General features: G+C 36.5%; 1 protein-coding gene and 1 pseudogene across 1 annotated transcript; both read left to right on the top strand.

Annotated features, from left to right (window-relative positions):
- Positions 1–18,015: 18,015 nt before the first annotated feature.
- LOC113338689 lies at positions 18,016–18,858 on the top strand (annotated as a pseudogene).
- A 764-nt stretch (positions 18,859–19,622) lies between these two features.
- Positions 19,623–20,354, top strand: LOC113338421 (aluminum-activated malate transporter 2-like). The gene has a single exon (XM_026583851.1). The coding sequence runs from the start codon at positions 19,623–19,625 to the stop codon at positions 20,352–20,354; it is 732 nt and encodes a 243-aa protein (XP_026439636.1).
- Positions 20,355–28,000: the final 7,646 nt, after the last annotated feature.

The raw sequence follows: 28,000 nt of genomic DNA, 5'->3' as shown, positions 1-28,000 counted from the left end.
GAAAGGCTGGTGGATTATTTTGGATGGTTCTGCGCATTAAGTGAGCTTGTGCACTTCTTTTACTTTTGTTATAAATAGATAAATTATGTTTTTCAATAGGCATTGTCTTTTTTCAATAATGATAGCAATAAAGACAGTGCATCAATTCAGTATGATGCACAGGAGCAGGATAATGAGTTATGAAGTGGCGCAGGTTAAGAAGTTCGGCAGTGTAGGATAAGGATTTTTTCTGTTAACTGTAACACGTGTGTATCTTTATTAGCTGTCATTATTGTCTCTAACGGTTTGTATAAAAGCCTGTCATAACAACCTTTATATGTAATTGATTTCTCTGAGAAATAATCAATCTGTTTGATTGATTTCTATCACCATTTCTACCATGTCATTATGGTATCATACAGGTTAGGGTTTTGAAACCGATATTGATCCTGCAACCTGAAGCTTCATCACTCTTCTCCGCTGCCTCTCTACGTATCTTCAAGCTTCTCATCTGGTTTACTGGTGATCTTCTTCAAACAGAGACTTCATCTCTTCTTATTTATGTTTTCGAACACTCGCTAATTAAATCATTAGTTTTTTAATTCGATTTTCTTCTTTAATAATTCTGAGCATTTTTTGTTTCAGTTCATTTTCTTGATTCTTTACTTCAAATATCACAATTCTGTGATTTTCTTTCAAAATCTTGATCTTGAATCTCAGATCTACTTTTTCATTTCAAGCATTTCTTGATTTTCTTATGGAGAATCCTACTGCTACTTCGTTCTCTCGAGTACAGCTTAATCAGATTGTCCACCGCAATATACATCACCAAGAATTGAAACAAATGGAGTTGAAAATCAGGCATATACAGATTGGATTGAAGAAGATCCCACCATTATCATGTGGATAAACTCTACAATCTCTGAATCAGTAATTCCTTACTTCTCTATATGCACTACCTCTCATCAGCTTTGGATGAGCATTGAAGAAAGGTTCGTAGTCTGGCCATGTATCACCTTGGATGGGTTAGGGAACATCATGACACTGGCTTGGCGAGTTGTTGGTGTTGTCTGGAAAGTTGAGCTTGAGAGACTTTCCGACTCGGTGGTGGCCTTCGTCGGTCGAGATTTTGCATCTTAAGAGAAAAGGTAGCCGTTGATTATTGTAACCCTTCGTTTGGTAACCAGTGGCATTAAAGCATGATCCGTGTGGCTTCAATATGGCCTAGTTTAGGCGCGACTAAAAGTTAGGGTTTTGGCTTTGTTTAGGCGCGACCAAACTAGGGCCAAAGGTTGCCATGCATTAGCTGGTAACCTTGGACGCCTAAGATCTGCATCTTAGATGAAAAAGTGGTCGTTGATTGTTGCAGGCCTTCATTTTGGTAGCCAGTGGCATGAAAGCATGATCAGTATGGCTTTAATATGGACTAGTTTAGGTGCGGCCAAAAGTTAGGGTTTTGGCTTTGTTTAGGCGCGACCAAACTAGGGACAAAGGTTGTCATGCGTTAGCTGGTAACCTTGGACGGCTAAGATCTGCATCTTAGATGAAAAAGTGGCCGTTGATTGTTGCAGGCCTTCGTTTTGGTAGCCGCATAGGGAAGGCCGGGATGGTATGGCGAGGCAAGGTGGTTGGCATGTCATTGGCACATGTGGCATGGCATGCCTTGGCGCGATTTGGCATGGCCAACACTAGGGTTTGGGGCCAAAGGTTGCCATGCGTTGTTTGGCGACCTTGGACGGCTAAGATTTGCATCTAATATGGAAGGGTGGCCGTTCATCATCGCACGCCTTCGTTTTGGTAGCCGCATAGGGAAGGTCGGTATGGTATGGCGCAACAAGGTGGTTGGCATGCCATTGGAACATGTGGCATGGCATGCCTTGGTGCGGTTTGTCGTGGCCAAAACTAGGGTGTTGGGACAAAGGTTACCATGCGTTGTTTGGCGACCTTGGACGACTAAGATTTGTATCTAAGATGGAAGGGTGGTCGTTGATCATCACATGCCTTCGCGGAGGTGCGGTTTGCATGGCATGCCACTGGCGCAGTGGTTCAGCTGACATGGTTGGCATGCCTTGGCGCAGAGGTGCGGATGGCATGGCATGCCATTGGCGCGGTGGTGCGGCTGGCATGGTTGGCATGGATTGGCGCGGAGGTGCGGCTGGCATGTCATGCCATTGGCGCAGTGGTGCGACTGGCATGGTTGGCATGCCTTGGCGCGGAGGTGCGGCTGGCATGGCATGCCATTGGTGCATTGGTGCGACTGGCATGGTTGGCATGCCTTGGCGCGGAGATGTGGCTGGCATGGTATGCAATTGGTACAGTTGTGTGGCTGGCATGGTGAAGTGGCTGGCATGGTCTTCCATTGGCACAGTGGTGCGGTTGGCATGCCTCGGCGTTGTAGCATGAGAATTAGGGTTTGGCATAGATGATGTCAGTCAGTGTTAAGGGTTCTGCCGTGGAACATGACCCATGTAAAAAAGAAGGGTACCCCGGTAATTCTTACGTAGGCATGCTGATTGATTCAATAAATATGCTAATGGTCATAGTGAAGTCATGTTAGATGTACAGTTTTACGATTTTGACCCTAAGCTAAAAACCACCATCAACACTTAGGTAGTTATAATTAACCACTAAACATAATTAGTGAGGGTTATATTAGAAACTATTAATTAGGGTGAATTCGGGAAATTTGTTGATGATGTTTCCCTTATTTCTATGCACTCCCTAACAGTCACCTATTTTGACGCAGTTAAGAAGCAAATCCCAAACCAATTTTCTACGTCTGCAAATTTGTTGATGATGTTGCCCTTCGTGTTAAGCGATTACCTGTTGGACATACCCATCACTGGTTTAAATCAATGCCTTGGTCCAAGACAGTTTCGCGTTGTTGTTTGTTATCGACTTGGTATCCCCTTATTTGATGAAGGAAGCTTGTGCTCTATCTGCAATAGATCCATGGATATTTTTAGAGACCACGCCCTTCATTGTGCCAAAGATGTTGGTATCAAATTTCGGCATGACCTAGTACGTGTCATAATCGTTGACATTTGTTACAAAGATGGTGTGAAAGAAGCCACCCTTGGGCTTTCGTCTGATGATAATAAGGATCTACGCCCTGCTGACATTCTTGTTCTTAATTGGGAAAATGGTCAAGATGTTTGTATGGATGTTACAGGTGTTTCTCCCTTCACAGGTGATGGTGTCCGCGCTTTTGTCCCGGGCCAGTCTATCTCCAATGCTGTTTTGCGTAAACGTAACAAATATTTGGCTCAATGTTCTTCTCATGGTTATGGCTTAGTTGTATTGGCCTTTACTACGCTGGGAGAACTAGGAGATGATACTTTGTGTTTTTTTAAGAGATTGAAGAATTATCTTGTCATTAATGACATTAGTTGTGGTGTAGGAAAATTTCTTTTTTATAGGCTAGGTATTGATATTCAGAAGGGGGTTGGAGCTCAGCTTGTTGCTAGGCTACCAACTAAGGTCTTATATGATTCTATCGATTTATAGATCTTTATTTCTTTTAAATAGAAGTTAATTTAACTATTAATAATAATAACAATAACCAAATAATAATGTTATACTCCAAAACCTATAAGATAGATTCCAACCCGTCGTGTTCATGTTGGGCTTGGGAATATTTATTTTCTTTAAAAAAAAGAATATATGAGATAAATGCATATAATTATATTTTATCACTTAATTATTTGATTATATAATTTCTTAAATGGTAGTATGATTTTTTTCTTCAGTTATCCAGATAAAAAGAATTGGTGTATGTAACATGAAAGTCTTATATATATTTTTGTCTTTACGAGCCTCCGAGATTCCTTAAATATCATCCAGAGAGTCTCCCAAAATATATGAAGTCACAGAGAGTTTTTTTAAATCTCTTGCGCAAAAAGTTTCTTGATATCTCTACAAATCTCAATTGAGTAACCCCATGTTAATCTTGTTAACTGGGAAATCAAAAAATCTTAAATCATCATCGAAACATGTAAATTTTTTTTTTTTTGAAAAATCTCAACCCAGAATCGGTATATGATCATGCACTCGTAAAATGATTCTAAAAATCAGTTTATAAGACTTAGAACATAGACCAATTGTAAAATTCAAGAGTCTTTCTGTAATTTTTTTTTTTGCTAGAATCGGATTACATAAATACCTACGTTTAGCCAATTGTAAATATATGCATTTTTCTTTTACTGTTTTGTTCATAATTTTTTCGTCCAATGTCGGAATGACCTCATCTTTTAGCGTTCAACTCATATTTTCATGCTCTATAGTATAGAGATAAAAATTACAGGATTTGATATATGGTTAATGAATTGGTTGATTTATGCATTGGCGTATAACGATCGTTGTTGATGTTCATCAAACACAACGAACATCAAACTCGTAATCGGTTTATGTAGATGTACCATATACACCGATTCATGGAAACATCAACCACAATCAGTTTACGCTAATGCATACATAAACTGATTCTGGTTGAGTTTCAGAAAAATTTGATGAGGAAACTTTAGAGATTCATAGTTAAATCATTGATGATTCTCTCTTAAAAGGAAAAAGGTATTTAACTCAATCACTTGAATTGTTTGTCACAGAAAATATTGTTTAAAAAACCAAAAAAAAAAAAACAATTTGAATTATTATTTGAGATTATGTTTTAGCTTTTGTTTTTGATAGAAATTGAAATAGAAAAATTAAGAATTGATTAAAGTTTGTTAATAGAAATGATCAAGATTTTTGTATTTGTTTTAGATAAATTGAGTTATTAAGATTTGTATAAAGTGTAACTTAGTATTTTAACACACTTAAAACACCCCTTATCCTTCTCTATTGGGTTGATGTAGAAATCCATAAGCCTCAAATTATGGACAAAATTTTTATACCCCGTTTATACACCCAAAGTTTCACCGATTCACTTTTTGTGGTTTGATTTGGTGATTTTGTTTGTCGATGTATCTCTTATTCCGCTCCCAACTTCCTCGAAAGATAAGGGTATCAAGGTTTATAGGAATTCTCTACCGCATAGGAAATGATCTTTCCCTATATAAAGGTACAAATACCTCATTGGAGATGGCCTTAGACGTAAGCTTCAAAACTTTTACATGCAAAATCAATTCGATGTGGATAAATTGTTGGACTTTTAAAGATAATTCTCCGTATTGGATCAGGGACGGATTTACAACCAGATTTGGGCTGGCTTGAATATGTTTTCTAAATTAGGTAGTGGAGCTTGGCCCACCAAGCCCAGATAAAATTGTTACCAAACTAGGGTAGAAGTTACAAGTAGGTGGTGTTTACAATAGTTTTTACTTACAAATTTTTACCAAGCCACTCCTAGTTCGAAATCTTAGTTTCGCCCTTGTGTATGATCAACTCAATAGGCAACAAATTTCTCATTATGGATGTTATTCCACTCATTGGCAATTGATATCCCATTCATGTCGTACCGGAAGCTCTAGAAAGTTTTCAATAAAACAACATATCATACAAGATCTCGCTTTTAAGTATGCATAAATTTTTACCAAGCCACTCCTAGTTCCAAAATCCTACTTCCACCCAAGTGTATGATCAATTCGTTAGGCAACAAATTGCTCATTATTGATGTTATTCTACTTATTGGAAATTGTTATCCCATTCATGTCGTTCTGGGAGCTCTAGAAAGTTTTCAATAAAACAAGATATCAAACAAGAAATATCAAAAAAAAAAAAAACGGCAAAATAAAAATAAAATCATGAATAAATTTCAGGTTTTATAAAATACTTATCATTGTTATCAATATCGTTGATCAGTGACATAGCCAGGATTTTTGGTAGGATGGGGCATCGTATAAAAGAATTTTCCTTACGTAGTTTTTTTTTTTTGTTTTTTTGTTTTTTTGAGAAAAGTTAAAACTGATTATCAGGTGCCAAGGAGGCACAAAAAAAAAGAACAGACACAGCCATTAAAAAGATACTAGAAGTGCCAAATAAAGAAGCTAACTGGTGGCAGAGTTACATGTAAATCTTTGCCTCCCAATTGTGCACCAAATCATCAAAATACAAGCCTTCAAAAACTTTACAGGGAAGTCCCTATTGAAATATAAGTTACTTAACAACAACAATTACATCGTTTGGTGAAAAATCCTTGTTGTGGAAACCCTGTTGGTTAATCTTCAATATAGAAATCAATAACAAGTTGGTTAGGATAAGAATAGGAAATACATGAAGTTCTAAGAATTAGGAGCTATCTAAGTTCTAAGAAAAGGAAAGACATGTAATAAGGTAATAGGACTAGGAAAAGGAATTCATAGTTCTATATATATATATATGATCACCAAAGTTGTGGTTGATCATATGAGCAAGATTAGAGCTTGTGTTTAGTTTTGAGAGATTTTCTAAACATCAATAAAGAGAATTGTCTTTATATAAGCTAAGTTTCATCTTGCATTTGCCATTAGATGGTATCAGATCTTGTTTCTGAGCCATGGAAAACGAAACCACCATTGTGGGTGCAAAACAGTTCACCCACCATCAATACAAGTTCCAATCCTCAACGCCACAAACTACACAGAATGGGCCATGAGAATGAAGATACTGATGAAAATCTACAAAGTTTGGGAAACAATTGATCCTGGTACATTGGACCCAGACAAAAACAATGTTGCCATTGGATTACTCTTTCAAGCAATACCAGAATGTCTTGTTCTACAAGTTGGTGAACAGGAAACTTCAAAGAAAATTTGGGATGTAATAAAGGCACGTAATCTCGGAGCTGATCGAGTTAAAGAAGCCCGTCTGCAAACCTTAATGTATGAATTTGAAAGAGTGAAGATGAAAGACACTGATACTATAGATAGCTTTGCAGGAAAGCTATCAGAGATAGCTTCAAAAGCTGCGTCACTTGGAAAATCCATTGATGAAGATAAACTGGTAAAGAAGTTTCACAATAGTTTACCAAGATCCAAGTATATTCATATCATAGCTTCTCTCGAACAAGTCTTAGATTTAAATAAGACTAGCTATAAAGATATAATTGGAAGATTGAAAGCATATGAAGAAAGAATCCTTGATGAAGAAAACAATGGAGAAACTCAAGGAAAACTCATATACACAAACTCTGCGACAAGAGGAAGAGGTCGTGGAAGAGGTGGTAGAGGAAACAGAGGCCGAGGAAGGGGAGGAAGGTTTAACTCACAAGATAGAACAACAAGTCAGAATGATCAAAACCAAGGGAAAGAAAAGAAGGATAGATCAAACATTATTTGTTACAGATGTGATAAACCAGGACACTTCTCCTCTTTATGCCCTGAAATAATACAAAAGATGGAAGAAACAAACAAGAATGAAACAAGGGAAGCAGATACAGCTCTTTTCATGCACAAAGTTGTATTCTTAAACGAAGGGAACCTAATACCAAAGAACTACGAATCAAAAGATGGAGAAGAAGGAATCTGGTATTTCGATAATGGAGCCAACAATCACATGACTGGTAAGAGACACTAATTTTCTGAACTCAATGAGAAAATCAAAGGACAAGTGAAGTTTGGGGATGGATCTTCTGTAGAAATTGAAGGGAAATGATCAATTCTATTTCAGAGCAAGACCGGAGAACAGAAGCTTGTCACAAACATCTACTTCATCCCAAACTTACAAAGCAACATTCTAAGTTTAGGACAAGCTACAGAAGTTGGATGTCATGTTAGAATGCGACAAGATTATCTAACATTTCATGACCCAAGTGGAAGACTTGTAGTTAGAGTCTCATGCTCACAGAATAGACTCTACAAGATAAGTCTCATGATTGGAAGGCCATTGTGTCTGAATATGAGATTGGAAGATCAGACATGGAAGTGGCACGCAAGGTTAGGACACATAATCCTTAGAACTTTAAAGGAAATGTCTCAGAACAAGATGGTTCGAGGACTACCACAGATAAATGATGACGCAAAAATATGTGAATCATGTTTAGTTGGGAAACAAACTCGTCAAGGTTTCCCAAAAGCAACAACATTCAGAGCCTCAAAGCCATTAGAGCTTCTTCATGCTGATTTATGTGGTCCTATTACACCACAAACCCTTGCAAATAACAAATACATATTTGTTATTATAGATGACTTATCAAGATATATGTGGTTTATTCTTATGAAAGAAAAGAGTGAAGCATTTGACAGATTCAAAGCTTTCAGAAATCTGATAGAAAAAGAGCTAAAAGAGGAGGTAAAAATGCTTAGAACTGATAGAGGAGGAGAGTTCACTTCCGCAGAGTTCAACAAGTTCTGTGAGTCAAATGGAATCAAAAGGCAACTCACAGCACCATATACACCACAACAAAACGGAGTGGTGGAGAGGAGAAACAGGACTCTAATGGAGATGACGAGAAGTTCTTTAAAGTATATGCAGGTACCTAATTATCTATGGGGAGAAGCTGTACGACACTCCACATACCTAATAAACAAGATACCTACGAAATCTCTGAAAGACATGACTCCATATGAAAGCTTGCGAAAGAGAAAACCAAACATATATCATTTAAGAGTGTTTGGTTGCAAAGCATACGCAAAAGTTGATTCTGCAACTCTTAAGAAACTGGATGATCGATCTCAGACTCTTGTGAATCTAGGAATTGAGCCTGGATCCAAAGCTTACAGATTATTCAATCCAACAACGAAAAGAGTGATAGTGAGTCGAGATGTGGTATTCGATGAAAAAGCAAACTGGAACTGGAAAGAAACTAATGATGGACCAAGTAGGGATCCAGGAATGTTTCACATGAGATGGGGTCAAGTAATTGATGAAGGCGAAGGACCCATAATCATCAATACCAATGGAAACAATGATGTTAATCAAGAAAAAGAAGAGAATAATGAAAACACTGAGAATAACGAAGAAGTAGAAGTAGAAGAAGAAGAAGAAGAAATCGATGAAATAACTCAACCCATTCCACTGCGAAAATCAACAAGACAGATACAAAAACCACAATATCTGGAGGATTATGTTCTTCAAGCTACAGAAGAATGTAAGATAATGCTACTTTATGTTAATGATGAACCAAGGAATTTTCAGGAAGCAAAGGTCTCGACTAAATGGACACCAGCATATAGAGAAGAAATTATTTCAATCAACAGAAACAAGACTTGGTTTCTAGTTGATAAGCCATGTGGGGTAAAAGTGAGTGGTCTTAAGTGGATCTTCAAAATAAAACGGAATGTTGATGGTACTGTCAACAAATATAAGGCAAGACTTGTAGCTAAGGGATACGTTCAAGAATCATGCATAGACTTTGATGAAGTTTTCGCACCAGTTGCTAGACTAGAGACAATTCGTCTCTTAATAGCAGAAGCATCATCAAACTCATGGGAAATTCACCACTTAGACGTTAAGACAGCATTCTTACATGGTGAATTGCGAGAAGATGTGTATGTTGAACAACCATAAGGTTTTGAAGTAAAAGGACAAGAGCATAAGGTTTATAAGTTATCAAAAGCTCTATATGGTCTAAGACAAGCTCCTCGATCCTGGAATACAAAGTTAGATCAAATCTTAAGAGAAATCAGATTTGTTAAGTGCTCTAAAGAAACATCAGTATACAGATGAGAAGAAAACGGAACACTTCTTGTGATTGCAGTCTATGTAGATGATCTATTTTTGACTGGCAACTCCCTTAAGGTGATCAATGAGTTCAAGAGAGAAATGTCATCAAAGTTTGAGATGTCAGACCTCGGAAAACTCACTTATTACCTTGGCATAGAAGTCCATCAAGGAGTAGATGGGATTCAGATTAAACAAGAAGCTTACGCAAGGAGAATTCTGAAAGAAGCAGGACTTGAAACTTGTAATCCAACTAAGATACCAATGGAGTTTGGACTTAAAGTTTCAAAGGCACAAGAAGAAGCTGAGATTGGTCCAACGAGTTATAGAAGAAATGTTGGATGCCTTAGATACTTGTTACACAAAAGACCAGACTTGGCTTTCTCTGTGGGAGTAGCAAGCCGTTATATGCAGAGTACACGCAAGTCTCATGTTGATGTAATAAAGCAGATATTGAGATATCTAAGAGGAACAATCAGCTGTGGATTGAAGTATGGTCGATGAGGATCAAGACGAATTGTTGGGTATAGTGACAGCAGTCATAATATTGACCAAGATGATGGGAAAGGTACAACTGGTCATATATTTTATCTAGGTGAAACACCTATTACATGGTGTTCACAGAAGCAAGACACTGTAGCCCTCTCATCCTGTGAAGCTGAGTTTATGGCTGCAACAGAAGCAGCTAAACAATCAATATGGCTTCAAGAACTGTTGAGTGAAATCAAAGGAAGAGAACCTGAAAAAGTTCTCATCAAGATTGATAATAAGTCTGCAATTTCACTTACTAAAAATCCAGTGTTTCATGGGAAGACGAAACACATTCACAAAAGGTATCATTTCATACGAGAATGTATCGAGAAGGAGATCATCAACGTTCAACACATACCAGGAACTGAGCAGAAAGCAGATATATTGACAAAGGCATTAGCTCGGATCAAGTTTGAAGAAATGAGACAACTGATTGGAGTACAAGACATGTCACGGGTAAGGTTGAAGCTTAACGGGGAGAATGTTGGTTAATCTTCAATATAGAAATCACTAACAAGTTGGTTAGGATAAGAATAGGAAATACATGAAGTTCTAAGAATTAGGAGCTAGCTAAGTTCTAAGAAAAGGAAAGACATGTAATAAGGTAATAGGACTAGGAAAAGGAATTCATAATTCTATATATATATGATCACCAAAGTTGTGGTTGATCATATGATCAAGATTAGAGCTTGTGTTTAATTTTGAGAGATTTTCTAAACATCAATAAAGAGAGTTGTCTTTATATAAGCTAAGTTTCATCTTGCAGTTGTCATTAAACCCTTCCATTTCTCTCGATCCATAACGCTCATCAGATCGCGTAAAATCCATATGAGGTTATGGGTTGCATTTTGGATTTCCTCTTCCATGACCTAATGCAGCCTTCCCTTGTCTGGCACGATGCTAAATCAACTTTACAATATTCAAGAAAGTACGACCACCCCTTATATGAAAACGTACAGTGAAGTAGCACATGAGATATTGTTTCATCCTCAGCTCTACACAAAACACCCTACTACTCTAACTCCCCTTCGAACTAAGTTATCAATGGTTGGTTTAGCATTCCAAAGAGTAGACCAAATAAAACAAAGGAGACTTTAGGAGTTACAGTAGCATTCCAAATAAGTTTGGGATCCGGGAGACTATATGTAACGGGGAGGTACAGTACCTAGTTTTTGTTCTTGTAGCTAGCAAACCAGTCATCTTCAGGATCATCACGGTTTATATCATACACTATAAAAAGAAATGGTAAGAAAACTGTATATACTACTTAAAAAAAAAAATTGTTCCCCACTTAAAAATAATAATAATAATTTGCATTACCTCCCCTGGCAAAGAACATAATTTGCGTTACTTCCCCTACAGAGATAAAATTAGTGAAACCTCCCCTTGTCATATTTTCCGTCTAAGGTCAGTTAGATGAGTCACCAACTATATACAGGTGGCAGGGAAAAGAAATTAATCCAAAAAAATGAAAAAAAATCATACGAACTACCAAAAATACCCTCGTCTTCTTCATTGTACCCTACTCAGAATACCCTTCACTATTCCCCTTCTTCCGTTCAATCAAATAAACCACCACCAGCATAATCACTTAACCTTCTCCATCTAAATCTAAATGTTCAATTCGCAAATAAAGTATTCGATTCTCAGTAAATTTCTCTCTCAATTTATCAAGTTCAAATCAAATCGGTTTGGCTCCTCATGGCGATTGAAAATCCAATCTCGATCCCAAGTAGTGGTATCCGTGAAAACATAAGAGATCTACAATCAAACCCAAATAAATAAAACATGTGTGGTTGTACACATGGGAACAAAATGATCCGTAAACAATATGTATTTGTAGCGTGAACTACACATTAATTCACCCTTTTTGTCAATATAAATTGGCAAAGGTACGAAAATTAGTAGGATCCTAATGAATTTCCATAGAGATACTTCACGGCCAAAAGAGAACATATCAACTTTTTTAGATGATTTCACATAGCCGAAACTAGTGTATTCATCAAGGAGTTTATAAAGATACAAGAAAACTCCTACAATATTCCACAGCTGTTCAATTAAGAACTCTCCCCCATAAAATGTCATTCCCGAAAGAACAACAAGAACGACCGTACTTTCACAAGAGAAGAAGGATTTTTTTGGACATAAATAATCACATGAAACATCGTTCTTATGTCACCTTTCTCTATCCTCTCTGAATTAGTACTGGTTGCCTCTATGTTGTTTGATAATAGTCACGAACTGTTGCCTGTGAGTAATTAAGTTCTCATGCTTCCTATTTGGTGTTTTTTGAGTACTTGGGTCTCTTCTGTCTAGTCTGCAAACATGATACATGTGTGGTTACTATCTTAAAGTAAGTATTTCAGGGATTTTTCCCATGTTCAGGTGTAGGTGCATCTGTTCATGTAAAATTTTCATGTCTTTTCCGTTAGGTGTATGTTAGAAACAAGTGTATGTGCACTTTGTTCTAAAGGAATCATGCATAATTTCCTAGTTTCTCTTCCAAAATTTGGGTTTTCATTGTTTCTTAGATGAGAATGGTATTTCGCTTCTAAAGAGGAGAAGTTTATTTTTGAAGAACGACCCCTCATTTTGTTTACTTTCATTTATAAGTTTGTGGAATTTTTAAGCAGATTAAATGATATGTTTTGTCTTGTAGTAGAAAATTTTGGTTATGTCATTTACAGTGATGTTCTCTTATTAAGCAGATTAAAAGATCTGTTATGTCTCTTATAGTGATGGTTTCTTTTTAAGAAAACTAGTTTTTCACCCGTGCGATGCACGGGTACGTTTGTTGCTTATGAAATAATGGACGCTTGTTATAAAAAATATTACTATGAAAATAGGTAATGAATACTCTTCTTATAAATAAATGATAAATAATCTAATATTTAAGGTGGTCTGCGCAAGAGAATATAATGTTGGATATTTTCAATATTGTTTGCCGCTGTCCGGGGGGCGTAGCCCCTCCTGGCTGCGTTCAACCTGAAAGGTCAGGTCGCGGGGGTCAGAGTGTGAGACAGCGTCCTGTAGAAATGTTTTTTGGTTTTGAATTTTGAAAACCTATTTCGATTTTTAAAAATTTCTATCGACACGTCTCTTCCCATAGGGTTTTCTTCCCTAGAGAAACCATTAATGGATGCCCGTTGAAAGCGTCTGTTGGAGATGAAACAACACCTCCAAAAGGCATGAATTCCTCTTTAAATAGCGAAGGCTTTCTCCCACAAAAATTATCAAAAACTCTTTCTCTCTAAGCATCTTCAGAATCAATTATAGTGTGTTCTTGGTTGGGTCAAGGGAATACAACATTTGAATCCAATAACGTTGTTAGGGCTTCATTATATCGTGACAGAAATATATCGTTGACCGACTGTACTCACTAATTATTTGGGAAGGGTCGAAATAATTGCTGAAAAGAATCGCAAGGCCTTGAAACTCCAGTGATACAACATTCTTTTCTTTTCGTTCTTTGTTTTCATCCTCTATTACTCTGAATTTTCCAACATATAATGAGCAGAGAGACCGGTGATTTTTTATTTTGCTAGGAAAGGAAGATATATTGATATATATAAAAAAAGATTACATCTGATTAAGGTCGAATGGAAGATTATTTCCCAACCATTCACCTGATACATTGAATCTTCTACTATATTTAGTTGTTTTATCATCCCAGTCATTAAATTCTCCACTAACATAATCAAATCCTTATCTTCATTGAAAAAGGATATGGAGTTCTTCGCATCACTTCTAAATTTTTTTGCGTAACCTCTTGCTTTAACCCACTTCGCAGCTTCAAGTAGGGCTAAACATTCAGCTTCTTCGGGGTTTATTGCTTGGCTCACAACTGTTTTGCACCTTTTGCACTCATATGTTTGGTTGAAAATGACAACTCCAGCACCAGATTTATTAGAATCTTTATCATAAGAAGCATCACAGTTTGCTATAGGGAGATACATGAACTTGGACAACAGATGAATGATTGTTAGGATCCGTAGAGATTAGGAAATCATTGGTATCACGAATCATTTTAGAAGTAAGTCTAACAGTATACAGAGTATTAAGAGACACTTGTTGGAAGATGTGAAAGCATTGTCCCTCCAAATACACCACGCAATAGTTAAAACAGAGCAATAAAAATCCTTGTTGGACGAAAGATATTTGCTAGTGCAATCAAAAATATTTATAAGAGTCAACGAATCTTGAAGAACCAGATTATAAGAGTGATTTTGCGGAAGGCCTCCCCACTTGTTGTTTTACTTTTGGTCAATGCATTGTAAGGCTTAACATACTGTCTAAATAGACAACCCAAAAATAACCCTCTCATATGACATCCAAGTGTGGGGCCCAATAGCCCATTCGAATCCAAAGAACAGCGGGCCCACCTTATGTGAGGGGATCGTTTTTCGGCTGTTTAAGAGGGTGGTCTGTTTAGAAGCATTGTGTAAAGGCTAAAGAAAAGCTTCCGAACATATAGCAACATAACTTATCATTTTCAAATGTTTATCATTTCACTTTCGGCCTGACAACAATAAAAGCACCAATGAAATAAAATGCAACATCCTTCATGTGTGTCTAAATTTGAAAACTCAAACGGAGGACTGAACCTCTCCGACACTCTGTCAGTTGTTAGGCGCCCCTTATCAAATAATGTAGTGGTTGGTTTAGTAGTTTCCAAGGACTTTATATATTCGGAAATAAAAATGCAAGTTTAGGTGCAAAAAATGAAAGTTTAGGGTTTTACATTTACTGGTCTCTCTCTCCTCTGGCGAGCGAAATTGAGTGGTTCAATCTGAATTGGAGTTTCTGAAGGTTTTGAGGTAAGAATTTTTTTTCCTTTGGAATCAATATCATCCAGCATCTGTTATGATCCAACATTCTAACTCATTGAAAAGGGGAAAGAAATGCACTTGCGCTGCAAAGAGGCAACATCCAGAACTAAGAAAGAAATAACAACGCCACAAAAGCAAATAGGATTAGATCCTTTTATTTATTTACCTCATGGAAGTATGGTCCGTACTAACCGTGATACGTGCATGCTTAAAAAATAAAGACAACAATACATGTTCATTTCTTTAACACGATACATCTCCCACACAATCACCTCGATATTTTCTGCAGGAACTATGATTGCGCAAATATTCTGCTTTTCTTTTTGCAAGTTCTATAAGTAGCAAGTGGTCTTTCTGGTACGTACATACCTTGTTTCTGTCATAATTCTGTCACAAAAGTAGCTTCCCAGTCACCTCAAAGAACAAGGACGGTCCTAGCAAGGGGCTAATACGAGTTATTGCCTATTCGTACTTATGACCCAGCAGATTTTTATCTAGAAAATTTAGTATCTAGCCCATGATTATTATGATTAGTTAATATAGCCCAAATAAATTTTAGCCCATGATTTTGTTCACAGTTTGAAATTTCAAAAAAAAAAAGTACGTGGTTCCGCCGCGCGCACTTGCCATTACTCATATTCTATCCCGACACTACCAATATTTCTTGGTCCGTCTCTGTCAAAGAGAGTTTCTACATTTCCGTATGTATGGATTTTGTCCATATTTACTTTACCAACCTACGTGGTCTCTAAATCAAGTCTACTAAAAGGAATCACGGTTGCAACATGTGTAGTATTAATTTTTCTATATCTATTTAGCACATATTGTTCACAGCAACAAGAATTCATGCACTTGTTTGGAGGACATCCAAATTGATGAATACCCTTGATGCAACTATAGTAAGTAGGCTAAGAGTACCTGTAATACCACAATAAGTAAACTACACCAATTTTCTAAAGCAAAAAAAAATGAAAAATATTATTACCCAAGTCATTTTTCACCCATTTTATCACCATTGTCGGTATGTTCCTAGAGTTTTCTGTAATCACACTTGTAATTACGTGAACTAATCCAGCCCACGGTGTTACATTCATTGTAGTTCCCTTAAAAAAAAAATTAACCGGTATAATCCACAAACTTTTACGAAAGAAACGCGCAAATGGAAAGCGTATTATACTTCCTCATTCTTGATCACAAACTCTCCCATCAAAACTTCATTTTCTCTGATTGATTTCTTTATGATGTCTAACAAATATTTGAGCAGTGGAATCACACTATCACAGCTATAAAAAAATACCCAACTTAGCAGTCTTGTTTAATTAAAATACTAATATTAAATCCACCAATTGCATACATGTATCGTATGTAGAATCGTTTTTCCTGCTAGCCACAATCTCGAGAGAAAAGAGATAAAGAGATGACAACTGGATTAGGTTAGGGTTAGGTTACATACCTTGATTACTGATCTCCACCTTTATCTGATTCTCTTTCCTACCTGTTAAATGCACATGTAGGTCCGGTGGTCTTGTATTTTTTGTAGAACTTGAGCACTAAGTCATGTATATTTCCGGTTTTCGACAATTAATGGTGTCATACAGCTCCAACAATGCTTCAACTCGCCTAATGCTGCTTTGCCAAGCATAATGGAAACCATTATTGTTTGCTAGGGTTACATAATGCGTCAAGCATTAATCTAGAGTATCAAGGTGTACCTAGTAGTTTGGCCCACCAAGGAAGATAAATAGGTTATAACTTCTAATGTACAAAAATAATTAGTACATCAGACTGGTCTACAATCGAACTTCGAGTCTGAACTTCTCGGCTTGTTTACAGAAATTCTCAATTACTTCCTTCATCTCTACTCTACAAAAGCACGAATTAAGTTACACAGATATATAACACCAAAACATAAAAGGAATTCTTCAAGTACAATATCACCACCTTGGATTTATAAAAAGCCAATATTATGATTTTCTGAGTAAAATCTAACAACACCCTAAAGAACAGAAACAGAAACAAAAACATCAAGATTAATTTTATTATGAGTTGCGAAACAAACAAAAAAATAAAATGACCAAGAAAAAAGTGAATTAGTCTTAACGAACAAAATCCTAGAAGTGAAAAGCAAGCTCAAAAACCTTTTTATATTTTAAAACTTTGCAACAAAATCATAGAAAAAAGGTAAAAAACAAAGAAAACAACAGAAAGAGAGAAAATGATATTCATCACCAGATCCATGTATTGAGCTTTCTATTTTCCAATCTTATAGATCACACAACAACTAAAAGTAAAATGGGAAGGTTAAAAACTTAAAATCATAGAAAACAAATAAAAAGAAAAGTAAGTGCATTACCTAATCCATGTACAACAGCAAAAGTGAACCAAGAGATTATATTTCATCGTTTCATTCTTCACCGCCCGAGAGGATATATGACCAACAACTGCAAAACAAAATTAAAAAAAAAAAGTCATGATTTCACCATTTTATACATTACATGAGTTAATTATGGCTATGAAGATCCGCAATGACAGAAATCAACCGAAACCGGAAGAAAACAACCGAGACCGGAAGAAAACAACGATAAACCCTATAAGAAGGAAAAAAGGCCAATCAAATCCTCAAAGAAGGGGGGAAAAGGCGACACCTGAGCTTTTGCCTTTGCATGAATGCATAAATAATATTAATTCAAATTCAAATTTATACGACTTTTATAAGTGAACCCTAATATCAAAAATACATGCGATAACATATCAAAAATAATAAACCCTAATATCAAAAATAATAAATCCTAACTGTGTAAAAAAAACTATCGGGAGAATGAAAACAGTTTAAAAAGCTCTTTGAAAATATTTAATAATGGAAAATGTGGTTTTAGGAATGTGCAAAAGAGTAGAGTCAGAGAGAGAGAGAATGAATTTCTTTATACCCCTAATTGTTGATGGGCCATTGACATTTACGGCTGATGACCTTTTATGCGCAAATGCAGAAATAATGGGGAAGAGTACTTATGGGACAGTTTATAAGGCCTCATTGGAAGATGATAGTGAAGTTGCAGTGAAGAGATTGAGGGGAAAAATTACTAGAAGTCTTAGGGAATTCGAAGTAGAGGTTAATTTGCTCGGGAAGATTCGACATCCGAATCTATTGGCTCTTAGAGCTTATTATTTAGGCCCCAAAGGAGAAAAGCTTCTCGTGTTTGATTACATGCCTAAAGGGAGTCTTGCCACTTTCCTCCATGGTAAGGAACTTCAACCAACTCTATTTAGTTCTTTTCTGTCTAAATTATAGTTGAAACTTGAATTAATTGGTTTGATTGCTGCTTTGGTTGTACAACTTCAAATTGTTTTTGCAAAAAGTTAATTGCTTATGTTGATATATGCAGCTCGAGGTCCTGATATGCCCATTGATTGGCCAACAAGGATGAACATAGCCATTGGTGCAGCTCGTGGTTTAAGCTATTTTCACCACAATGAGAGCATGGTTCATGGGAATTTGACGTCCAGCAACATTCTACTTGACGAATAAACAAATTTGAAAATTACAGATTATGGCTTGTCACGACTCATGACCACTGCTGTCAATTCAAATGTGATTGCAACCGCAGCAGCTCTAGGATACCGTGCTCCAGAACTGTCGAAACTTAAGAAGGCAAACACAAAAACTGATGTCTACATTTTAGGAGTTATCATATTAGAACTTCTAACAGGGAACTCTCCTGGAGAGGCAATGTATGGAGTTGATTTGCCACAATGGGTAGCTTCGATTGTAAAGGAAGAATGGACAAATGAAGTTTTTGATGTCGAGTTAATGAGAGATGCTTTTACAACATGAGATGAATTTCTTAATACTTTGAAACTAGCTCTACATTGTGTTGATCCATCATCAGCAGCACGGCCAGAAGTTCAACAAGTACTTCAACAACTGGAAAAAATTAAGCCTTAGTTTGCTTCCAGTTCTGGTGATGATAGTGGTGCTGGTGTTAGTGGCTCTGGTGACGGTGCCGCCGTCGCCGCCCTTACAAATTGATGGACACCTCTTAGAAGTTGATGTTGCTTTTGGTAGAAGATAGTATAGATATAGTATTAGCCGTTGTAGTAAAGTTATGTCTGAGATTAAATTCTTTTATTCTTAAAATTTTGTCTAATGTTTGAGAATGGGAACTTGTTCTTAATCTCTCGGTATGTAAATATAAGTTTACTACTACTAATTTAGTCCATTTCACCGTAAAATATGTTGTTTACGTGCCCGCATTAGTATTATTATCACCCACCTCTTTAAGAGTCTTACATAATAAGGCGGCAGGGATTTTAGAAGTTAAAATTAAAACCCAGCAGAAAGCATTGGTTTATTTTCTTAGGGGGCACACAGCAAGATTATGGCTGGCACTTTTGAATTTGCTAAGAGAAGGTTTCTATTTCTTGAACTTCCAAGTTCTGCAACGGACATCTACCTTCCGACTTCTAATTCTTGCCAAGTTTCCTTTTTCACGCTGCCCTATTTCAAATTTCTAAACAGAACACGCTTTCATATTTCTTATATATTATCGTCTGATCTCCCTATAGATCCACATTTCATCATAATCCTTCATTATCCCTCACCTTTCTTTCTTCAATCTTCTTCTCTAAATCACTCATCAATCTTCTGCAACCCCCTCACCAATTTCTCTTAAAATCCCTGTTCAATCTTCTACACTTCATTCATCAAAAATGGATATTGAATCAGGGAAAATTGATTCACAGAGCAACAATGGCAGATTTTTAGAAAGTGGGTTTGAATGGTTTAAGGGTTTCATTGGGAAGCTCATACAAAGTGGAACCAAATTTGAGGGTAAAGTAGAAAAATTGGGGAGAGACGATCCAAGAAGACTAATTCACTCCTTGAAAGTTGGAATAACCCTAGCATTGGTCGCTATTCTCTTCTATTTTAGTCCCATTTATGGTGGATTCAAGTCTGCAACAATGTGTGCAATCTTAACAGTGGTTGTCGTTTTTGAGTTTAGTGTTGGTGCCACTTTGGGTAAAGGAATGAACAGGGCAATCGCAACATTTGCAGGTGCTGGTTTAGGGGTTGCTATTCATCACCTAGCAGACCTAGCCGGAAAGGGAGGAGAACCCATTCTTCTCGGTTCTTTTGTATTCTTATTGGCCGCTGTCGGGTCCTTTTCTAGGTTTTTTCCCGGTATCAAAGCAAGATATGATTACGGAGTTTTAACTTTCATATTAACATTCAGTTTAGTTTCTGTATCGGGTTACAGGATTGATGAAATCTTTGAATTGGTTCTTCACAGATTCTCCACTGTTTTGATCGGTTGTCTTATATGTGTGATGATCTCAGTCTTTGTTTATCCTGTATGGGCTGGAGAAGATTTGCATAATCAAACTTGTCTCAACATGGAAAAACTTGGGGATTTATTAGAAGCAATTGGAAGAGATGTCTAGTTCATGACAACACTAGCAAATACTTACTTCACCTTCCTGGATGTGAAAGTGTTATAAACTCAAAGGCAGCTGTAGAATCTCTTGTTAATTTTGCAAGATGGGAGCCACCACACGGAAAGTTTAGATATGGTCATCCATGGAAGCACTATTTGAAGATCAACATGGTAACTCGTCAATGTGCATACAAGATTCAATCTCTTTGCAACTCCATCAAAACTTCTCAAACCCAATCAGTGGAATTAAGTAAGATGATTCAAAAGGAAAATATGACAGTGAGTACAGAGTTAGGGAAAGCATTAAAAAATTATCAAATTCAATTAAGATGATGGCATATTCTGAATCTATTTTAAAACATCTTAGCAACTCAACGGATGCCGCAGATAATATCAAAGTTTCCCTACAGTCATGTAAATTGGAGGATACAAACATCTTTGAGCTGATGCCGGAAATTCAAACAACTACTCTACTGATGGAAGTCATTGAGAGCATAGGAAGTATTATTGATTCAGTTCATGAACTTTCTAGCCTAGCAAAGTTCAAAGGCTCAGAGGTGCCAAAAGCAAGTGGAGTGTATTTGTAGTGATGATCAGGCAGCACATGTTGTTATTATGGTATGTGCACTATCTTCAGATCTGGAAAGTGGAGTTTCACAAGACAATTGCCATTTGTGATCATTGTAACTGTGTTAAAAGAAACTTGTAATTAGAAGCCTTCGATTTCTGCAACTGTATATGTAAAGGTAAATGGTGAGCTTACCTGAATTACCATGAGCAATTTGGTGATTCATTTATTCTTTAGTTAGTAAAACTTATTCCCTTCTGGATGTTTTCTTAAACGTATATTGATCATTTCTTTGTGCAATTGAACATTTTTAAAGAACTGTTTATCTTGGTGATGAGGTCTCACTGCATACAACGCAAAAATAGAGCATGCCAGACATTAGAGTTGAGCAATACCCGAGAACTTGAGGATATTTGAGATGGAAGTTCAGTTCTGACTTTTAAAATATTCCATAACATTATGAGGCTTTTGTGGTTACACTAGATGGTGTACAAAAATGGTTGTTTATATACGGATGGTTGTTTTGAGATGGAAGTTCATCAACTGGAACAGCTTAGGTCTTTCGAGCTGATGGTTCTGCTATCGGATGTGCTCCCCAACCCAAAGCTAGAATCTTTGGTGTAATCAATCTGGTATGTATTTTAGAAATGCATGTTCTATTTTTCTTTTGAGTTTCATAACTGTTCTGATAAATGTTTTCGAAATGCAAACAACAACTCTGAAATTCTGTATGGTATGTATTATGGAAAACTAAAGGGAGAAAAAGATTATTGAATCATTTTTTTCCTGTTTACTATAGATCCTTGGTATTCAGCCTTAGCACATGTGCATTACTCTGGATGATCCCAACTGGACTTGGTGGGTCTTTGAGGCCAGTTGTGTTAAATGAACTAGTTTTTCTACAATATTTATGATTATGCTGAATTGCATGTCTTTGCTACGTAGTTTTGTCAGGTACCCTATATAGGGATCCTCTATTGTCATTGTAAAAAGCTCTTACAGTAAAAGTTTTTCTAAAAATCTACAGCACAAGAATTTTGAATGAGCTAGGAGCAGGTCATCCTCAAGCGGCACGATTAGCAGTACAACTTGTGTTTGTTTTGGCAGTCACAGAGGGAATTCTAGTAGGCACAATCATGATTTTGCTATGCCGTACATGGGTCAGTGATTATAGTAATGAAAAAGTGGTGTGATGGATTATGTATCCAAAGAAACAAACAAAACAGAAGGATCATTTACATAGACTACTAGAGAGGACACACACAGGTACACTCATTTCAGGTCCTTAGAGTTGGGGAGTTTAGAAGGGAAATTGAGAGTGGGTGATTAACCTTATCACATGGTAGAATGGATATAGGGTGGAATGAAGTGGATGGTTGGCAGTGGGGGGTGCAGCTGCAATGGGGCCTGAAGTGGAAACTGGGGGTGAAGTTGGTGGGGAATTAGTTATTTTGACGGGCCATTGCCATTGCCTGAAGTGGATCCTGGTTATGTAGTAGTGTATGATCCAAAACATGAAAGTGCTATTGAAAGAAAATTGGATAGGTTTGCAAATTTGATATCTGAAGTTAACTACTCAGAAAGCTTAGTTTCAGTCAATTCCGCGAGGAAAGAACGGAAAAAGGAAGTAACCCAAGACCACATAAGAATCTTTATTATACTGCTCCTTATATGAAACGATGAAATAGTTTGCGGTTTAACATTTCATGTATTTTGTTTTAGCTTTCGAAATCTATTAATAGCATGTAATTGGTATGGAATTATGTTCATCCCATTAACTCTTGATCAATGCATGTTCCTATTTATAAAAATTTCTGGTTAGCTATTTTCATTGATTTTCTGTTTTGATTTTGTGCGTGCAATTCTGAAATATAGATGACATGGTTGAGTGAGTTGATCTGCATTAAGCACCTAATTTAATCAATGAGTAGTTTTCTGTAACTTGTGGTGGATAACAAATACAGGAAAAATGAGACAGCAAGGGAACTGTTCCCATTACAGCCCCATATTTGAAGTTTAATAACTTGTGGGAGTGGTTGAAGATAGGTTTTATTGTGTAGTTGCTGATAATGGTGATCCGGTTAGCAAGTTAATGGAGTTGATGAATCTGGTTCCGTTATCATCAACGAGACAATAGCATTAAGTCACGGACAAAGACTGTGGTATGAAGATTATGTGGTATCTTGTTTGCGATTTAAAATATTTCAGGTATTTCGTTTTAGGATTAGAACCTATTATCAGGTATGAAATTTATGTTCATCCCATCTTCCTATTGTTAAAAGATGGGAAGGAAGTACTTGCAATAGTTCTTAAAAATTTAAATTTTAGATATACAAATATCTTTATCTTTTGAACCTCATTTATATAAAAAGCCTGGCCTGAGTTGCATCCTTGTCTGAACACAGAAAAGTTGATCCTGACACTTCAAGGAAGAAAATTGCTTCAAATAGGATGTCTTCAGTTTAAGCAATTAGTGAAATGAAAATGGAGTCTCTTGGCAACACAGAGGCATCACTGAAGACATCCTATTTGAAGCAATTTGACAGTTGGAGTTTGAACTCCTCTAACTGTTGTACAACTTCAATTTGTTTTTGCAAAAAGTTGATTGCTGGGTTTGAACTCCTCTTAACTGTTGTTATCTTCATATATGCAGCTTGAGGTCCTGATATGCCCAGCTTGTGGTTTATGCTACATTGACGAACAAACAAAAATCACCGAGTATTGCCTGTTACAACTCATGACCACTGCTGTCGGTTCAGATATAACTGCAACAACAGCAGCTCTATGATACCGTGCTCCAGGACTGTAAGGCAAACACAAAAACCGATGTCTACAGACTACAATTTAGCAGTAATCGCATTAGAATCTCTGACTGGGAAATCTCCTGGAGAGGCAATGCATGGTGTTGGTTTACCACAATGGTGAACTTCAATTGTGAAGGAAGAATGGACAATTGAAGTTTTTGATGTCGAAATACATCTACAACAGGAGATGAGTTGCTAATACATTGAAATTAGCTCTACATCATGGTGATCCGTTACCAGCCGCACGACCAGAAGTCCAACGATTGGAAGAAATGAAACCTGAATTTGCTTCCAGTTCTGGTGATGATAGTGGTGCTGATGCTGGTGTTAGTGGCTCTGGTTATGGTGCCGCACTGCCGCTATCGTCCCCCCTTCAAATGACTGAGTAAAATGATTCTCTTATCTCACCTTTTAGAAGTTTCTGTTATTTTTCGTAGGACATTATAGACATAATATTAGTGGTAGTGAGGCATTTGTTCTTGATGGGCTATGGGTTTCAATCTTTACATATGCAGCATACTCTGTTAACAAATCTTGATGGGTAAGCATTTATTCTGTGTTCTCTACTTTTATACTTCTCTGTCATCAAATCAAATACTGGTGGCTGTTTAGGTCTATATATATCACTACTGGTGGCTGGTGGTTGGAGACAAATTCACTTGGAGATGCTTCGTATCTGACGATTTCATGACATAATCCACTGGCGAGAGTAATTTGCTATTGCTTTTATCTCACCCACTTTGACAATTCTAGTAGTATATATCACTACTCCGATGTTGCCTTATCACATAATGTTGTGTACATTTGTGGAAGTCTTCAGATTTTTTTCCAGAAACGAGTGTATGTCGTAGGGCCTACGACCCATAGATGTGGGCCCATCTTTATAGTTAGGGTTCACCTTCCATGTATATAAAGGATACTATAGCTATGTAATAAGGTTGATCCATTATTAATAAAAATCTCTCTTATGTCTTTGTCTCTTTCTTTTTTCCTATAATTCTACTGAAACACGTTATCAGTCACGATCCTCTAACCGAGCAGCCAACTTTTTTTTCTCTCTTTTTGATCGACTGCGCTTTTAGGATGCACGTTCTTTGGTGACTATTTTTTTTTCTGGGTTATCATGGTTCAAGTACGATACGGGGATTTAGGTCTGTAATTCAATTTTTTTTTTTTGTAAACTGGATCTTGCAGCCAAGTAATACCTAAACAAATCTCATTTTCTTTAAATATACTTCTTGTTATCAAATGTTTTCTGATATATCTATATCTTCAAATGTGTAAATGTTGTTTCATCCGTTAAGAATTGCACATGTCATGTGAATCATGACTGTATTCGTTGATGATTGATTTGATTAATTGCTTGCACATGATGTTGTTGTTAGTGATTTAAACTTTGTACAAGCCTTTTTGGTAGTTAGCAGCTGCATATGTTTTGACAGTATATAGACTACCCATGTAATGATTTCATATATTTTGATTTTTATTTGAAACAATATATATAGTTTGATGATTCTGAGTCTAATCCGTGTTGTACTTTTTATTTTTTGTTTCTTTTTTTTTGGTGCGGCGGTTGATATTCCCGTCCACTGTGTGATTGAGGAAGAAGACATTAGGTCATGAAGGGGAATTCGAACCGATCCCGTTCTGTCTTGTTCCGACTCGTTCCAACCAAGTCCCCTCCAGTCATGTTCCGACTCGTTCCAACCAGGTCCCGTCCAGTCCTGTTCCGACTCATTCCAGATCAGATGCGTCCTATTTTGTTCTGATTTTGGATTGTGTGCGATCCAGGACGTTCTGGTTTTTGGCCATGTATTGTGGGAACCAAAATTTCGAGGTATGTAACTAAATTGTGGATGGTTACATTGACTATTTACTAGGCTTATTTATTTGTTTTTAAGACATGCTTAGTATTGTTTATTTTTGTCTTAAAATAAGTCTACATCATAGAAATGGTCAATTTAAATTATAATTGTTGATCTAGATCATTAGGAATTTTGGTCTTAATGATATTTTGTTCTCTTGAGTATGATATTGGATATAGTTGAATGGTGTCTTTTGTTCAATTGGTTGTACCAACTCTATTTCAATGTATTCATTTGGGGTTTAAAAGGACTTAAGCACCATTATTGTGTACTTGATATTTTTCTCCCAAAATTTGAATGTTCCTTGAAATGTATCCACTTGCTCGACTATTAATATGTCAGTTATTTTCAAAAGATACGTTGCAAACAAAATCACATATATTCCAAATTTTGTGGAAGAACTCAAAAAAGATGATATGAGTCAGAAAATTTCCATATTTCTCTACTTCATCCATGATACTAACGAACCAGTATATGTTGAAATATGACAACAAGAGAACTATATATAGTAACCTACTCAACCTAAAGTAATTGGTTGACATGTGTAGTGAGATTCTCTTAGCCTATTGAGATAAAGAAATTTCTCAAATTAAGCTAAATGTAGCAAAATTGAAAATGGAAAGAACCCCGAAGTAATAAGGGTTAGACGTACTGACTCATATAAAGCATGTGAAAAGGGACATATATATCATGAGACAAAGATGTATTTATTTCCTCGGTAGTGATGACACCAAAATATAGGTATCAACTGAATACAGGACGAAGCTAAAATGTAACTCTAGCTCCCATCATAAATGAAAGAGTTGGAAATGCACCTGGTCACAAATGTTGGTAAATACAGTGTACTGTATATGTATCATAATAGCAACCAATTTTCACATCAATTTTAGTGGCAACAAGAATTTTGCCTGGCCAATTGACTATCTTATCGAGCGTAGCACTGCTCATTTTTTTCAAGATAGAACGAAGACGTCGCAAAACCTCTAGATGTACCAAGAGATAATCATACCTTGTTAAATTCCCAAGTAATCCGTGCAAATGGATATCATGTGGAACATCAAAATGATGATAATGTAATTGATTGCATCTTTTATTGTCTCTAATATATTTGGAAGGAAATATATTCTAGAGAAACGAATGAGTCAATCTAGTGCAATGTAATTCACTATAATATTTGGATTATTGAATCCATATTGACCCCGACGATGAAATGTTGGAAACTGACTCATACAGGCTTTGGGCATAACCATAAAGAAACTTTGGTTGTGACATGATGATTGTTTTGAAAGAACTCATACAAATATCACTTTATTTGAGTGAACGAAAATGGAAAAAAGATTGACAGAATGCAAAGTGATGGCATATCTCTCAATAAGTGTTTTCTAAATTACTAGATGCACAACTCCCTTCCCATTATGCTTTTAGGTAAGAAAGCTCGTTGAATCCGTAACAATGGATTTCTGGTCTGATACTCAAATAAAAAGCAATGATCGAAAACACTGTCCCAATTCAATTAGCTTCCAACTTTGGTAATTATGTGGATTTTTAGTTGTTGCAATATGTTGTCCTTCGATGATAATTTTTTAATGGAACAATCCCACTTCTGCAGTTCGAGAAACAAAAAGGTTTGTCACCTTTTCCGGGGCTTAACTTCAATTGGTCTTCTGGTTCTGTACTCTTGACTCTTGTTAATGGATAAGAAGAACAAGAGAAGATACGCGGAGAACAAAAGATTTGTGCTATGTGATTTGAAATCTCAGCCATTGATTATTTGACTTTAGCTACCACCGTTACATCAAATAAGTGTAGGAGGGTATTTAGAGTACTGAGACTGCCACGTGTCTATTTTTTCCACGTGCATGATAATGCCAAGTCAGCTAATATGGAATGGACGGAAAATATAACGAGGGAGGTTTCACTAATTTTATCTATAGGGGAGGTAACGCAGATTACCCGAAAAAAACACGAAAATTTCCAATGACAGAAGAATCGTTTCATAGCTCTCTTGTAATACCTTTCTGTTCCTATTGAGAACACAATGTAAATATATAACTTCAACAACTAAGTAATTTAATTTACAGTGATAAGAAACATCCACATTGACAATCATCAGTAATATCAATGTGAATATCAAATGGAAATAACGGACTTGATATCATCTGATCATATTATCCTAATCCTAATTAGTAACAATCAAATCATTAAAATAATATAAAATTGAACTAAACCAATCAATCATAATATTCAGAGTTTATGAAAAACTGTAGTCATATATATAATTATAGGACGGCACTATACCAGTGCTCTTTGATGGAAACCGAGCATGAGACAACACTGCAAACTGCCTAATGAATAGCTCCGCCCCTGTCTTGGATCGAATTTAAAACAAAATTCAACTGTTGTTCCGCTCCGATTG

The sequence above is a fragment of the Papaver somniferum genome, unplaced genomic scaffold (assembly GCF_003573695.1).
Source record: "Papaver somniferum cultivar HN1 unplaced genomic scaffold, ASM357369v1 unplaced-scaffold_19, whole genome shotgun sequence".
NCBI lineage: Eukaryota > Viridiplantae > Streptophyta > Magnoliopsida > Ranunculales > Papaveraceae > Papaver > Papaver somniferum.
This window is presented reverse-complemented; position numbering and strand designations above follow the sequence as displayed.